The sequence below is a fragment of the Antechinus flavipes genome, chromosome 4, assembly GCF_016432865.1.
Source record: "Antechinus flavipes isolate AdamAnt ecotype Samford, QLD, Australia chromosome 4, AdamAnt_v2, whole genome shotgun sequence".
In the NCBI taxonomy this organism is placed as follows: domain Eukaryota; kingdom Metazoa; phylum Chordata; class Mammalia; order Dasyuromorphia; family Dasyuridae; genus Antechinus; species Antechinus flavipes.
This window is the reverse complement of record NC_067401.1, coordinates 440,218,672-440,235,594: the sequence shown is the minus strand read 5'-3', so window position 1 is coordinate 440,235,594 and position 16,923 is coordinate 440,218,672. Positions and strand designations below refer to the sequence as shown.

At 34.5% G+C, this 16,923-nt stretch overlaps 1 protein-coding gene across 11 annotated transcripts in view; it reads right to left on the bottom strand.

Moving 5' to 3' along the window:
* ADGRL2 (adhesion G protein-coupled receptor L2) overlaps window positions 1-16,923 on the bottom strand; it is a 217,652-nt gene that overhangs the window by 161,154 nt on the left and 39,575 nt on the right. For all 11 annotated transcript variants that reach the window (XR_007953863.1, XM_051999177.1, XM_051999178.1 and 8 more), the window contains exon 2: window positions 11,423-11,595. Coding sequence is in view for 10 of the 11 variants with exons in the window: in XM_051999177.1 (XP_051855137.1) it covers window positions 11,423-11,495 (73 nt within the window). In the remaining variant the exon portion in view is untranslated. The remainder of the gene's footprint in view (window positions 1-11,422; window positions 11,596-16,923) is intronic.

Here is a 16,923-nt window from a genome sequence, read left to right as displayed (position 1 = left end):
CTCCTAAAAAGAATAAAAGCCCTTGCTTATATGTAACATTACAAAGCTGAAAAGTACCAGATGACATATTATGCTAATAAAGCAGGTCTTTAGCTGTATCTATTTAAGTGATGTTTTGTGTGCTCTAAAATTCCACATCACAAATCACCAGCTTGTCCTCTAGTCTATCATTCATGTTGGACAAGAGATGAATATTAAACAATGCCTAAATATAAATGACACTTTTTTCTGTTTCCTATAAACATATTCATTTTGAAATCGGTATAATGCACCATCACTTTTAAGCAGCCAAAAAAATAATAATAAATTTTCCAAATAGCATACAACAAATATACTACTGGACTGTAGGGAACTTTTAAAAATTATGCCTTTAGAAAAACATGGAAACTTCTAAAATGAAAGAGAAAGGAATGTGATCAGAAGTAATGATGTAATGTTAGAAGAGAATACAATTTGGGGGCAGATAAATGGGGAGAATAATCATTTAAATTTATGACCATTCTTAAGGGGATAAAATGCTGAAAGAGCACTGAATTTAAAGACAGAAGAGCTGGTCTTGTGTGATGTCTCTGGGTCTCAGTTCCCTAATCTAAGGTCTCTTGACAGATTCTTATCTATGTCCTCTAAGGATCTGTGATAGACTGTAGTTTACCCAATCAGATGGCATATCTTTCACCAAAAAGTGTCAAGCAATCATGAGCAGCATCCATCTCAAGAGTTAAAGCAGTTCATCTGGGCTAAGCCTTTCAATAATGTGAACTAAAAGGGACAACTTTAGCTCAGGGCAGCATACTAGTCAATATAAATATTTCTTGAGCCTAAAACCAGCTACTAGCAGCAATTTGTCAAAAACACAATCTGCTTTGAATACTGAGCATATTCCACATCATGGTGCCAATTTCTGCCTCTCTCGGGCTATGAGAGAAAGAGAAGGGCCAGAAGGAGATGGAAGAGAACAAAACCTAAAAAAGAGTCTGGTGCAAAAATGAAAGAGTAAGGGGCTCCCAACATTAATCTCAGGCCGTTTTGGATTTAATCCCTCTGCGACTCCAAATACAGTGTGACCATTGTTTCATCCTCTTTACTCCTGGAAAGTTCTGCTTTCTGACAATCCCAAGCTCTAAACTGTTGATCTAAATGTTCCCATGGGGCTGTCTGCTAATCAAATCAATCAGAACCTCATTTGGCCCTAAAAGCACAACTGTCTTCACTGGAACCAAAATTTGCTTCTCTGTGTTTTAGCTCTTCTACAAAATATATAAAAATGACTAACGCCAGCCTGAAAGTACAGATAATGTAGAATATATATTCTCTCAAAAAAGAAATCAAATTATCAGTAAAGGCCATGGCCAGAGTGATGTGAGATTAAAAATACAACAGTACTCCTACTTTCACCCACATTCCAATCTATTTCAGTAGAAATGCCACTCCCTTTACTTCCATTTGTGAAAATGGGGAAGGAAGTAAATCAAATTATAGTGTGACTCAGGTAAGAATTAGTTAAACTTGCCAAATTTATGAGCTAGGAATTGAGTCTGTACTAAATGAATTCACAGTTATTGGATTTTCACTACGCCTAAAATGATTAGGAAACAGTTACAGGACAAAAACAGCCTCTGCTCTGATCACTGGGGTGCCAATTACTTGTTTGAGAAAAGGAAGGGGCCCTTATTTTTATGGTCCCAGGAAAAAGAACTAACCATCATAGGGTAAAGTATCAGCAAACAATAATAATAATAAAGAAAAATAAAAAAGACAAGACAGAAATAGAGCTCATCAAAGACATTTTTTCAATGAAGGCAGCTATTTTTCAATGACAGGACAATTTTAATGCCATTTGGAAAGATCTGATCTGACTATTTGATGAAATGAAGATAGATTCAGTGAGCCATTTATAGAAAGAATTCAAGTTTTTTCCTTCTTCAAAAGGCAGCTTAGAATGAAGGAGAGTAGAAACACAAAAGTGGAGCTCCATCAGTTTTAGAAAATTAGTGAAGTCAGTTCAAGTTTCCTCTGCTGTTGCCAGCAGATGCTGTGATAATACAAATCACTTCTCAGTGACTATCTTGTACTCCACTGCCATGTGCTGCTGGTCATCTCTCAGTTTCTATTTGTTACAAAGATTTTAAGATTATTTGCTTTCAGTATCATACACAGAGAACTTATTTTGTGCCAAACCTGATACAATTTGTTACACTAAAGAAAAGCAATGACAACCTAGGAGCAGGTGTAATAGTTTCAAATAACATAATATTGAAAATGTCAATCCTGCCTTTAGAAGAAATATGCTTAATTTTTCAAATCTGAAAATATTTACCACTGGATAAATGTTACATAAAAGAATGAATAAAACTAATAAGTATTTCATATTGGATAAAGGGCTTAAAACTCAGTTTCAAAGGGGAATGGAACAGAAAAAAAAAATCCTAAAAGGCAAATCAGAGGATGTGTGTGTGTGTGTGTGTGTGTGTGTGTGTGTGTGTGTGTGTGTGTATTTAGACTAACATCTAAGCCAAGAGTTTTCATGAATCCCCCGTGGCAGTTAAGTAAAGCCCATAGAATTCTTGATATAATGTTTTAAATGCATAACAGAAAACAAATAGGATGAATGAAAATTTGGAAATAGTTACCAATTTTTTTAAAAAAAATTATTCACTCAATGATCCCTAAAATCTATCTATTCACCAATGACTTGGACCTTCAAAAGTTTCGAAAAAGAAATCTACTGGACAAACTTAGTAAAGTAGAACTCTTTGGGCGTAAAAAAATCAAACCCTAGGAAAGCACCACAGAAATATGAAAAGAACACTATTGTTTCAAGTTAAAACACTCAATCTTTGTGTTCCTGTGACCTTGTTATGACCACTCTCCTGGCTGCATCAACTTTTTGAGCAATCCTTGGCATCAATCCTGATAGGTACCAAGGTCAGACACAGTGCCCCAGGCTCCCTTATGTTATTTGATTTAAAAAAAAAAAAAATTTAAGAGTAGAGTTGGAAGTGCTATGAGAATATTAAGAAAATAACCTAAGAATAACAGAGATACCTCATGAATCTGGCTAGAAGGTTACATTTTCTATCATTCAGATGAACAGAAGAAGGGTAGGAATAAGAGAAGCAACCTACCAATAACATATAATGATAGCGAGCACGTATTTTGGTACAAAACCTGTCCCCAATGTGATAGATATTCTTGTTCTTCTGGTCAATCTTGTTCTACCAAGAAGATACTGCTATACAAAACAATGGAACCAATTTATTACTGTCACCACCAAACCCTCCCTCCAAACAAAACAAAACAAATTTAGTCGGGTATCACCAAAACAAAAAAGTGTTTAAGAAAAACTTTCTAACTTCTTTATAACATGTAATATGGTATTTAATGAATAACTAATAAAATTGTATTAAAGTTCAGCAAAATTAGGCACCACAAACACCATATATATAATGAGCATAATTTGGAAGGGAAAGTTTTACAAATAATTGAATTTAATCAAAATAAAATACCAATTTCTTCATTATACAGAAAGTATGTGAGATTCTCAGTAATAAATGCTTTGTATGTAAATATACCACAAATCTAAGTTTAAAACTTAGACTAACAAGCAGAAGGCAGGTTAGGAAACCTATTCTTCAGCTTTAGAAATTCATTTTAAAAATACAAAGTATATTAGTAAAAACAATATATATACTTTTACAATATCAAACTAAGAAAATTGTACAACTGAATTCAGATCTATTAAGAAGGCTTTTGTTTGTCAAAGTATGCTATCTGATCCTTGTAACAACCTGTTAATAAACTTCTATCCTAGAAATGGGAACAGACACCTAATTTATCATCATTAACTTCAAAATGTTTCCAGGTAGAGCAAGTCTTCTTCACTCCATTTTACAAATGAAATCAGTTTGGAAAATCTAAGTGATTCCCCCAAGTCAAGCAGCTTTTATAGCTGCCAAGCCAAAATTTCAATTCAATCTTTTGACTCATATTCTTCACTTCTGTGGCAATGGTTTCTCCAAATCCATTAAAACTATGGGGAAAGGGTGGAGAAGCACACAGAAGAGAGAGAAGGTATTCAGGAAACAGGGTAAAATATTTATCTCACTAAGAGAGGGTCAGGAAAAAACATCTACATACAAAAAAAGTTGGCCTCGTTTACATACTAAAGAAACAAAAGTTAACTGATGAACTCATTTCTTATAAGCAGACACTTTTAGGAATTCTATTTAATCTTCATCCTCATTTTCAGAAATAATAGTTTTGCTACAGCTTTATACAGCAAAGCTATAACCAGAGTAGGGTAACTGGGGCTTTGTCCAGTGTACTGAAATCTTAAAAATGTTGATGGCACTTACACTCTTAATGGTACATTCATTTAGGATCTAGTTAGCAAGAATAATACTTAAAATATCCTGCGACTAACTTTCAAGATCCAAGCAGGCACCTCTCTCACCTTGTACACATTTTCCCTTCTTCCCCTTTTAGCCTAGACAGTAGTTGTTGCAAGGCTTTTCATCCCCAGTGGACATTTGCCCCCCTCCCCTGACTCCTCCCCTAAATACCTTGCTTTTAAAAGGTTAACCTAACAGTACATGGCATACCATTTTGCAAAAGGAGCCAAAAATTGCTAGGAAATAAAAGATACCATTAAGTGGCATAAGTTTATTTGTGATACTGTTCTTTTCACTTATTTTGTGTTTTTCAGCTAAGAATCACCTTTACCAGGGTCTATTATGATATCAAATTCCACCTTTCTTATGAAATTATATACTATGGGGGTTAAAGAAAGAAAAGACTCCATTACAAATACATTCTGTAAGGAGAATACAGTAAGACTAAGACTGTTTGAAATGTGTACATGAAAAGGGCAGTAAACACATTTTTTAAGGAACAATACCTGAGTTTCTTTTTAAGATGAATATAATCATTCAAAATATATACTGATACACTGTTTAGAAGAAAACTAATTTACATAATTTGTGAATTAAGATGATATGGGTACATTTGCCATGAAGCAAACAGAGATTTAGCCATGCAACTCTCATTAATTTAATAGGAGTTGTGACTCCCATTAATTTTAATAGGAATCATGTGGCCAAATCCCCATGCACCTTGCTGAAAATTTACCCCCTAGTCTTCAACTAATCTAATATACAGAAACAAACAAATAAAAAGTGTTGTCAATTTTGCTAGACTGGGAAATATAAGGAAACTAGAGTAAGCCAATTTAGTTTGGTCTTAGAGATTGGGCATGTGGTTACTCCCATTGAGAGAGGGCAAGGTCATCACAATGAAAAAAGGCGAAGTGAAGCAAGAAATGAGGAGGTTCTGAAAGTGTAACAAGAAAGTATATTTTTTCTTTAGTTTGGGGACAATTTTAAAGGCTATATTTTCTTCAATGGGATGTGTTGCAAAAATCATAACGCAAAGCCCATTTTATGAAGGAAGGAAGGGGTAATGAAAACTATGTCTTATGATATTTTTAAAGTTGTTTTCCTCGATGGAAAATATGTGTTAATTTAAATTAAGTTGGAATCCATTTCTATCAGTAGACTTGAGTACCCATTTCAAGATCTGTCAATGTTTTCATATTCCTGGGCAAGACAAGGGAAGTGGGCAAGGCATGTACCGTACCTCATAGTGTTCCTGTTGTTTTATCAGAGGCAAATCAGCTGCAGGATATTTGGAGAAAAGCAATTATGTTGGTGGTAACTTCCAAATGACGGGGGTCCCTTAAGGATCCCACACCAAAAACTATTAACCTCTAGGGAATGACTAAAGTTCACATATAAAGAATCTCCTCAAATAAACAAAATTCTTGAAATGCTAAAATAAAGCCCTTTCCTCTGCATTTTAAAAAGGCTTCTTTCCTTTCAAATCTAATATTTATATCACTAAACATCTATTGTCTATTCTATTAAATTTGTCTATTGTCTATTCTAGTAAATACTGATGTAAAACAACACTTACATGTGAAGGTTTGCCTAAACCACGCCATTTTCAACCTTAACCCATTTTCCCCCCTTATTCTCTTTTCCTGACATCAAGAGAAGAGAGTAGAAGGTCAAAAGCTCATACTATGACACAAAACTAACACCAAAAACACCCCATTACAAAAAATGAAAAAATATGAAACAAATGTTTTTGCCCTCTCTCCCCTCCTCCCCTTTACCAACTTTTACATAAATAAAATATACTTTAAATCAGGCATTCTTGTTCATTTATGAATTTGTTAGAGATTTTTTCAATATTCTGATAAATGTATTTCAATATAATTGGTTTCCTTTGTAATCCTACATAGTTTATCTTATGCACTGAAAAATACTATTCAGAGAAAAAGTTGCAGAGGCTTTACTAGTCTCCCAAAGGCATCTAATACACACACACACACACACAGAGAGAGAGAGAGAGAGAGAGAGAGAGAGAGAGAGAGAGAGAGAGAGAGAGAGAGAGAGAGAGAGAGGTTTAAGAAGCCCTTCTTTAAAATGATCTTAAAGGAAAATAGGAATATTTATTCAGTTATGTTCTAAGGTTTCCCTGCTTTAGTCAGGAAAAATATTTAAAGTAGTAATGACAATAATATCATTCTTATTTTTACAGATGCTTAATTATTTTTCCTTTGAAATAAGATATTTGAATTAACTGAAGAGAAATTTTATAAATGAAATCTAATATATAGTAAATATGGGACACAACCAGAAATCTTTATTTCTGACTCTTCTGATAGGCTGCTTTATTTATAACTTGTCACTCACACCAACCAACGTGAACCTTCATGTGTCTGACTTACACTTGCCAGGCTCCATTATATAGCATAATTTAATTCTCTAGAACACAGAAATTCAATTTATTTCCCTACTCACTGATACATGATTCCACTATGGGCACTATGCTTTTAAGAATAGGCCAAAAGAATCAAAAGAAAGCCAGTTTCTCAGCAAAAAAAAAAAAAAAAAAAAAAAAGACTTTTGAAGAATTGAGTTTATTTTTCTAACATTTAAAAAATGCTATAAAAATATTTTGTAAAAATCTCCATCTTTTATGAGGCATTTAAGGTTATATATATATACACAAATGTAATCTAAATTGCCAAAACATTTTTAAGTAATAACCCTAATTTTGCAGGCTAAACTAAACATTCTAGTCTGCTGACTATTCTTATTTTCCTGCTATGAATAAACTTTTAAAAGGCAAGGTTTGATGCAGCCTCATTTGAATCATAATATCCAATGTCCTTCTGCAAAGTGAGCATCTTTAATAAAATGTGGAGAATTCCTAATGGCTATTGCTTTAATAAGAACAGGAAAAAAAATAACATATCTAAAATGAGACAAATATTTCGACTCTACTAGCAGATTTGGTTATGTGTGTGTGTGTTTTTTTAAACAATTATCATAAATGGAAAATAAATCCAATATTAAATTAAGCCTTGACTACTACGCATCAAAATCCCATTACATGTTGATAGAAGTGAAACTCCATATACTTTCATGATCTTAGGTAATATGTATGTATATGAATGAACCAAGAGCAGCGCTTTATGTAGAGAATACAAGCTAAGAATCCTACTTATAAACAGCTAAGTTTAAAAGACAGGTAGGATGAAATTAGATTGAGCAGTTAGATGGTGCCATAGTGCATAGAGCAGTAGGCTTTGCAGTCAGAAAAACTCATTTTCCTGGTCTCAAATACGTACTAGTCTCAGATACGTACTAGCTGTGTGATCCTGGTTAAGTCACTTAATCTTGTTTATTCAGTTTACTCATCTCTAAAATGAGCTGGAGAAGGAATCAGCAAAACAGCCCAAGATCTTTGCCAAGTAAACCCCAGATGGGTTCACGACAGTCCCACATGACTGAATAAGGATAAAATTAAAGGCCAGGATTATATTAAGCAAAAATTTGCCTTAATCAGGTAGCACAGTATAATGGAGAGAGCAGGAGACCTGGACTTAAGCCTAACTTCTGACATTGACCTCAGGGAAGTGCTGCAGGCAATCTGGGTTAGCAGAAGGAGTTCCCTAGTTGGGGTGAATAAAGACAGAAGGAAGAGAAAGCACAAAAGGCTTTGAAAGGTAGTGGGGTTACATTTCAAACTCTAACTTTACTTTCCTCAGTCCCAATTCTTTCTTTGATTGGTTCTCTCTACAGGTGTTCAAAGAACATTATCTGCTTAATGTTGATAGAGTCCTCTCATGCCATGTCAGGATTTATTTTTTTTTAAAGACAAAACCCATATGACACTGATAAATGTCAAAACAGTGGGCGCTAACTCTATACAGTATTCCTTGCAGTATGGTCCTTTCCAGATTCTCTTTACCTGTAGGAGGGAACCGCTTCAAAAGCAACCCCCCTTGGCCCAGCGCATCCAAAAATGAAACTTCTCTTTACAGTAGATATGATTCCTGACCTAATAGGTGACACTGAAAATAAAACGACAGTCTCTCATGAAGCAGCCTCTGCTCCATAGCCCCCCAGTGAGTTAAGATACTGTGCCAGCAATGAGGTCTCTACCTTGATTGGAAAAATTTTCATTATGTGGACTAATGAGCCATTGGTCCACACCTGGAATCTTTTTTAAACTGTATAGAAACATTCAAATAGAACAGCAGGGAATTTAGTGAGGGTTTCTCCCCCACCAGCTGCCAAAAAAGAAAAAAAGAGTATGCTCATGTACAGAAGATTTCCATGACAAACTTTAGGAGTCAAATTCTCAAGAAGAAATCAGGATTTTCCCCCCTAGCTGGATCCAATTTCTGTTCTTTCATCTCTGTGTTGTGATCCTTCTATGTATGGAGTGCTACTAATTGTCAGAATGTTGAATTTGGCATATCTTCCCATTCTGGTGCATCCTCATGAGATCCTAATAATCACTACTTAATTTAGTTCTGTGGCTTGAAGTCAACTCAACATTAACATTCGTGATCTGAATATAAGAATCTTAAAAAAAAAAAAGAAAGAAAGAAAGAAAGAAAAAGAAAGAAGGAAGAAAAAACAAAAGAAAAAGGGAGGGAGGGAAGGAAGGAAAGAAGAGAGGAAGGAAGGAAGGAAGAAAGAGAGGAAGGAAGGGAGAGAAGAAGGGAGAGAGGAAGAAAATAGCTAAATAGCTATCAAGTATCATTTTAATTTATCTTATTCTCCACCTTGGCCAATGCCTCACTCTAAAATGATGGTGATGGTTGCATTTTTTATGACCATGACAGTGACTTTAGCACTTTAGAAAGGTTTCACATATGCCATCTGAAGATGAACTGCATATGCTTATTGTTCCAGAAACTCTTTTCTAAATTCAGAGAAGTTCATTATCAGATAAGAGGTAGAACGGTGAATTTTTAATCTGCTGCAACTCTCTGAGGACAACTAGCCAGAAATATAATAGGTTTGTAATTGGCATTGGTCAAAATGAGAGAATCCACCTTAATGAAGGTAAGTAATATACTAACTTCCCAATCTTTTCTCAGTCTATTAGGTTGTAAATGTACCTGGCACATAAGAGAAGCTGCAGAATTTATCAATTACTGCAAATATTATCAAATAGAAAAAATAAAGCACAATTTTATAATGACACAACTTTTAAAAATGTTTTTGTGCAAAATGCCAAATTCTGAAGCCCCAGGAAATGTATTACTCATCAATTATCTGTTTTCTTTTTTCCATTACATCTGCATAATATAATCTGCTCTCCTTTTTTCCCTTGGATCTACATAATATAGATATATTTAGAATATATTAAAAAATGATATTGTAAGGTTATCTAGTTTTGGAAAAAAATAAAAGCCAGTGAGGTGATGTGGTTGATAGAGCACTAGACAGAATTAAGAACACCTAAATTCAGATGTGATCCCAATCATTTATTAGCTCTGTGACCCTGAGAAGTTATTTAAACCTCTGTCTGCTTCAAGAATACTCATCAATAAAATGGGAGTAAAATTACACCTACTGGCCAGGGTTTTTGTGAGACAAAAATAAGATAATATTTTTAAAGTGCTTTGCAAATCTTAAAGCACTATATAAATGCCAACTATTATTATCTGTCATTTTCATTAAATCATATTGAACTGGAAAAAACTATGAAATGGAAAATTCCATTTTCTATTACCCACTTTATATGCATCTCTCAAATGGCATATATATGTATGTGTGTATGTATATATATATATATATATATATAACTCATGAAAATCTATTTTTACACTGAATATAAAAAGAAAGTCAACTAATTAGCTATAAAAATTTTTGCATCCTGGCTCCATATTAACTTCTGACCTGATCACTACAAAATGTATGAAAAACAAGTCCTCTTCTCTACTGATATAATACATCTTTTCTGTATAAATACTTCATCCAACACTGAAATTTACAAAGGGCAACAAGAAAATGGGTGCACATAGTCTTTAATGAATCATAATGGCAATGATTACTTAATGAAATCACAAAGATTAGTATATTCTTCTTCAAGGACAGAGTCCTCAACAATATATTATTCTCTACTATAAGAGTTAAAAAAAAAAAAAAAACTTTTAAAGCACTGAGAAGAACCAAAGTTCTCTGAACCATAGCCTTAATAAAACTTCCTTCTCTCAGTTCCTTTAAGTTTACCTATAGAAATTGCTATTCTTATTTCTGCAAAATGGGCTTGTCAACTCAAGCCCAAGAGCACAGATTAGAAAGAAAGAAATGCTGAAGTAAACAAGTACTGAATGTAGAAGCTAGAGAAGATTATTTTTAAGCCTTTCAAAATGTAATTTTTTTTTAAAGTAGTCTACACGCTATTTCCCTGAAGTATTTCTAAGCGTCTGGCCTAAGAATCAAGCAAAAGTCTCACACTGTGAGAAATATACTCAATTTTTTTTTAAAGAAATGGATAACATCACAGAGGAAACACCAAAGGAACTAAAACTATTTTTCAAAAAAAGATCTGATGGATTTATTTAGGAGTTTTAGAACTATCGCATTAACACTTAAGGTGACAATAGGGAAAAAAAAGAACTGAGGTACCTATCACAAATTGCTTTCAATTTCACTAGGAATAAATTTAGTCAATAAATATAAACTCAACAATAAAACATAACTTTTAGTTCCACTAAATCAGTTAAAATATTTGTGGATTACTTATGGAACTTATAATCACTTACTCTGCAGAATGGCATTGTATGGAGTAAGTAGAAAACAATACTAAAAAATAAACCACTCTTTAGTCAAGAAAATTGAAATTCTAGTTACTTCAATACATCAGTATATTATTATGAAAAAAGGAAAAAAATTATGACCATTAAACAAAATTAATCATCAAGAAATCATCCAAAAAGATATGATAGCCAATGAATTACTTATCCTCACCTATCTCATTACAGAAAAGTTTGATATTTTGTGAGTATTTAAAAGCCTATATATTTTGTACATTTTAAAGGGCTACATCTTACCTTCTGTACCCTGTAAGATGCTGATTGCAAGGAGAAACCAAAGACTTCGCATTCTGCAACCAGAAGACACCATTATTGATCCCTTTAAATATTTCCTTTGTATTCCTTAATGAATCCAGTTAAAAATTCCCAGCTTCATTGAACCCAGCAGTGTGCATCATTGATCCTCATATCTGAAAGAGAAAAAAAAAATCCATCATTCGCTATGTGCCATAAATATAGAATTATGCTTTTTAAAAATGTAGGAACTCGCCAAGTTTACAACTAATCAAAAAAGACAAAAAAAAAAAAAAAAAAAAAAAAAAGCAGACAGGTCAGTTCTATAATAATATGCCTACTGTTAGGAGGCACTGAGAGAATGGTGTGGAACTGGCAGGATTTGAAATTCAAAAACCTGAATTCAAATCTCTACTCTCTTACTACTTCTGTGTGGCCTTGGGGTCAAGTCTTCTAATTTCTCTGGGCCTTAGGTTCTATCTCTGTAAAATATAAGGAGTGACCCAAATGACTTTTAAAGTGTATTCTGGGTCTAAATATATGATCCTACAACAGTCTACATTTAAATCTTAACTCTAAGAGTGCTCAAAGCACTAGATAAATTGTGTTGTAAAATCAAGAAGTGTGAATTTACAGAATATTTAACATTCCTGTTGAATGTGCCTCTTCAATTCACTTGTAAAAAAGGAGCATTTAGGACTTCCTGTAACAAGTTTGATGGGTGTGGGAAGAAAGGGAGGTTGGTCTTGCTATTAAAACCAAATATTCTCATAAAAATTAAGTAGGAAAACAGTGAAAATAGAGAATTGAATGTAAAAAAGGTGTGAGAGTAAATCAAATGATTTGCCTGTGTGTATTTAGTCCCAAGAAATTTGAATTCCTGAAGGAATCAAATTGGGATGTTTTAATGCTTGGTCTTGTCTAACTCTACATGGTTGAACAGATCCCTGAACCAGTTGTCAATCTTACAAAAAATGTTTAAACCAAGCTTTCTAAGTTCAAAAAGAAAAATCTATCTAATAAACAACTCTTGTGATGAAAGGAAGCATATATTTTCAAACCAGTTCAGCTCTATAGTCCAGAAACTGATGAACTCTATCATTTCTAGACAGTCAGGAACCAGAATGGGAAAACCTATTCATTGATTGAGACTGTTTTATATCCACTGATTAATGGAGTTACCTATAAAAACATGATAGAGAACAAGTAAAATGTGTTATCTGCTTCCAAGTTGTTGGGTTTTTTTTTAAATCATCTTTATATATGAGTACATACAGGAGTAATTACTAATGGCTTGAGGCATATGAATAGAACAACTACATTAGATTTTTAGTTAAGCTACCCAGTAGTGATCGGGCCCTAGAAATGAATCACCTAACACAGAAAATGTTTAGAGCACTCTATTCAATCCCCCAAGTATTCTCTTTATGCATGTGAACAAAGAAACCAGAAATGATTATGATTAAAATTCAGCCAAGCACCCACACATTAGTAAATCCTGACTATACTCTGGGGAAGGCCTCCTTTCTGCCCAGGTAACCCAGGTAAGGCGGTTCTAACCTAGGTGACAAATCCTCCCCAATATTCCACCCCACCTAGAAAACAGCAGAACGCTAAGCATGATTTCTATTCTGGGAGTTAACATTATTTAGGAAGAAACTGAACCTCTTAAAAATAAAATCAGTCTGGGGAAAGAATTCAGTCTGCCTTTCATCCTTAGGTGGTACATTACTTTAGTCTATTGACCCGTAGTTCAAAGAAAGCAGAGTACCACTAGTATGAGATGTTCTATTATTCCTTGCTTTGGAAACTGGGGAAAAGAAAGGAGACAGCTTGAAAGAACCACACTGTGGCAACTCCCTTAAGTCTCTCTCTGTCTGTCTGTCTCTTTTCTCCCATCCTTCCTCTTCCATTCCCAAAGGAAAAGCTTTAGAGAAACCGTGACAGGAAGCAGGATAAAAACAGCCTCTCTCTCTTTCTCTCTCTCTCTCTCCCCGGTGTCCACAGCCCTGCAACAAACCTGAGAGATGCTAGCTAGGTTCTGGAACCAGTACAGGCTGCCCCCCTGAACATCAATATTTGCCCAGATTGAGAAATTCCCTAACACAAAGTGAAAGCAAATGTTGGTTAATGTTTTTACCCACCTAGAGCTGGTATCACATATACGAATCACCGTAGTCCTAGGGTGGACACAGAATTGCACTAACTCGAAGGAATCCCTTATAGAACAGATCAGGGAAAGGGAAAGAGAATGAAGAAGAGGAGGATGGGGGTGGGGGGAGGGGGGGAAAGAGCCAACAGAAAACCAGAGGGGCATCATGTGATAAGCTCAAAAAAATTTGCTTGCATTATGACATGTCCAAGATATGTTTTAAAACATTTTATTCAACAAAGTGACTTTCCCTAACAAAATGGCTACTTTCTAACAAATTTGACTCTTTTCTCCTGAATTTTACTTAAATCTCAGGTATTTTCAGTTCAAATATTCAGAATTCTTTTAAATATGATTCAGCTCAGCATTGTTATTCTTCAAAACTGAAATCCTCATTTTTTCCAATCCATTATGTAGTAAATTAATTTTCTTAACATCAGAGATAACTGATTTAACTGTTCTCATCCCAGACTTATTATATTTAATAAGTAGGAATTGAGGATCAATGGGGGGGAGGGGAGAAAGGTTTCTTCCACTATTGCTTAAATTCATTAATTTTATGCCTAACTTGCCATTACAGACTAAGAGGTGGAAAGGGACTCAATAAACACCAAATGCAATCCCACCATTTCACAGAAGCCTACTGAGAGTATAAAGTGAATAGCCCACCAAACAGAAAATATCTGTCAGAAGCAGGATCTGAATCTATCTTACTATACCCCCACATCCCATCCATCATACCACAATGTGTCTCCACTGACACCACATGTCAAACTCCTAGATAGCAACCCTACTTTGTCTATTTCTTCCTACTTTCAAATGCTTATAACATTTATTATTTATTATGACAAGGGATCAAACTCTGCTAGACCAAGAGAAGGCAAAGAGAATGAATTCTTGCCCTCAAGGAAGTTCCATTCCATGAGAATATACATAGGGACACATAAGAAAATTCAAATTATGTATGAATTAAACATAAAGTAATTTCTGCAGAGTGCAACACAAATTGAGATCGTGAGAATTCCTTTGGGGAGGTGATATTTAAAGTCAAGACTTAAAGCAAACTAATAAAGTTTTATCTGCAAGTAATGATTATTTCTTTTAAAAAAATGTCTTTCTATATGGTCTCCATTGTTACTTTTTAAAAAATGGTAAAGTTTCTTAAACTTCCAGAAAAGTGTGTGTTTGTGTGTGCATGTGAATATGTGTATAAATAAAGAAATAGGAATGGGAGAAGAAAGGCAAAGACCTGGATTTCTCCACCTAAATTATTTGTAATGGAACACTTTTTTGCTTTTTTTAAATTAATTAAAGTTTATGGACCTCTCTCAGAGTCATGTTTTTAAAACCATAAAATATGTAAGAGGACAAAATGAACAAGTAACATAGAAATATAGTTACCAAAAGTTTTTTTTGTTTTGTTTTGAAAACAACAGTTATGGACTCTGGGCAATGAATCAGAGTAGTCTTCCATATTATTTCATCTAGTGTCTGAACTCGAGAAGTCCAGGTCCTCAGTCAGGATCGCAAGCATAATGGGAGTTGATGGGCAGCACTGGACAGACCTTTCTAACAATCAAGAATAGCCACTGAGAACTCAAGATTGCCTCCAGATGGACTCAGACATAGCAACAAAATGGTATTCTAGTGAGAAATTCCAAAAACAAAATAAAAATAACAAAAAATAAAAATAAAATAAAAAATTAAATTAAATTTTTTTCCTGAAATTAAAAATTAGAGCAACACACATACTTTCATTCTATACTGTCAGGAGCTTACTTAAGGGGAAAGTCAGAACTTCCCATGTTTCCCATGACCCACTTTAACTTAATTTCATTAAATGAAGCTCTGAAAACAAAAAAAAAAAAATTCTCCATGTATTTTAGGATAGAGTAGGAATGCAATTGATGCTCCCTCATTCAGATTATTGCTACTTTTTGTAGTTTTTTCTGTCCCTGCATCTCTCAATAAAATTCAAACTACATAAATTAAACAAAAGTTAAAGCTTCCAGATTTAATTGCTAAAAATTAAATCAGATGAAAGCAGGAGCTTATATCTATTCCCAATTGCCTAACACTAAACAGTTCTGCACCTCAATATTATCAGCTGTTAAAATAAGGTAAATTACATGAAGATGGTATAACTCAAGATCACAAGCAGATCTGGAAGACTGAGGCACTTATCTGTATTCTATCAGGAACTCCCATACCAATGAAATGACAGGTCCAATGGCAAGCAAAGTAACATCTCTCTATATTATTGATTATATACATTTCCATAGGAATAATGTAAATAAAGAACATTGAAAACTGTAAAATATTAGTGAGATAACAAGAGGTATTAGGTTACCCTTGGGGATTTAGAGACAGAAAACTAGACAGCTCCTCAAGGAGAACCATTCAGTCCAATCCTTTCATTTGACAATGAGAAACTGAGAACATGGATGTGAAAAAAGTAATCACTGAAGGAAATGGGCATGAGGCATTTGAACTCAGGTTCTCTGCCTTCAGAGCCAGGGCTCTCTTACTACTGTGCACTGCTGCTCATTATTATCCAGAAAGACGCAAATGAATCTGAAATCCATTTTTCCAGTGATCCCCCATAAACAACCCAAATGAAGCAAAAGCGCAAACCTAACAAATAAACGTTGTGTCAACAATGGCTACAGAGTTTAAAAAGCTAAAAGCCAGACCCAAACATGCAAGGAAAAATGCGATTAATTCATCATCTGTCACACCCAAACGACTAACCATCACACAATTCCATGTACCCTACAGGCTGTCCTATTTATGATCTGACCAAGCAATTAGAATGTCAGTGTGTGGATGAGATGCATTATTAGGCACAAGTGAAAGAAATTCAGTAAGCCTTTCAAATGTTGCCAGTTCGGGTGAAGAATCTGAGTGCCCACAATGGTGTTCTAATGCACCTTAAAAAAAATGTCAGTGAGATAATGCCTTTTGAGCGGCTTGCCTACATGGACAACTTTTAAAAACTTGAGCTCTTTCTTAAAATGGCCAGCAATCAGACTGCGTTCTGTCATACATTACTTCAATGAGTTCTTGTTTGTGGGAAGAAAAGGAAGGAAGAAATCGGAGGACTTGGAGAGATTGATGACCACCTTCTAGGAAACAGCTTCCAGGATAGGAAAACCTCTGGCAGAGAGGGAAAATGAGAAAAGGGGGGGGAGGAGGGGGACAAAAACCCAGCCATACAACCAAAGCCTCCTTTGTGGTACTTGGCCAGGAATGAATGCTTCATGGACACATTTTAAGCATACTAAAGACCCAGTGTATTCTTAGCTTAACTCTTGAAAATGGCTATGTCACACAACTGCAAAAAGTAAACATC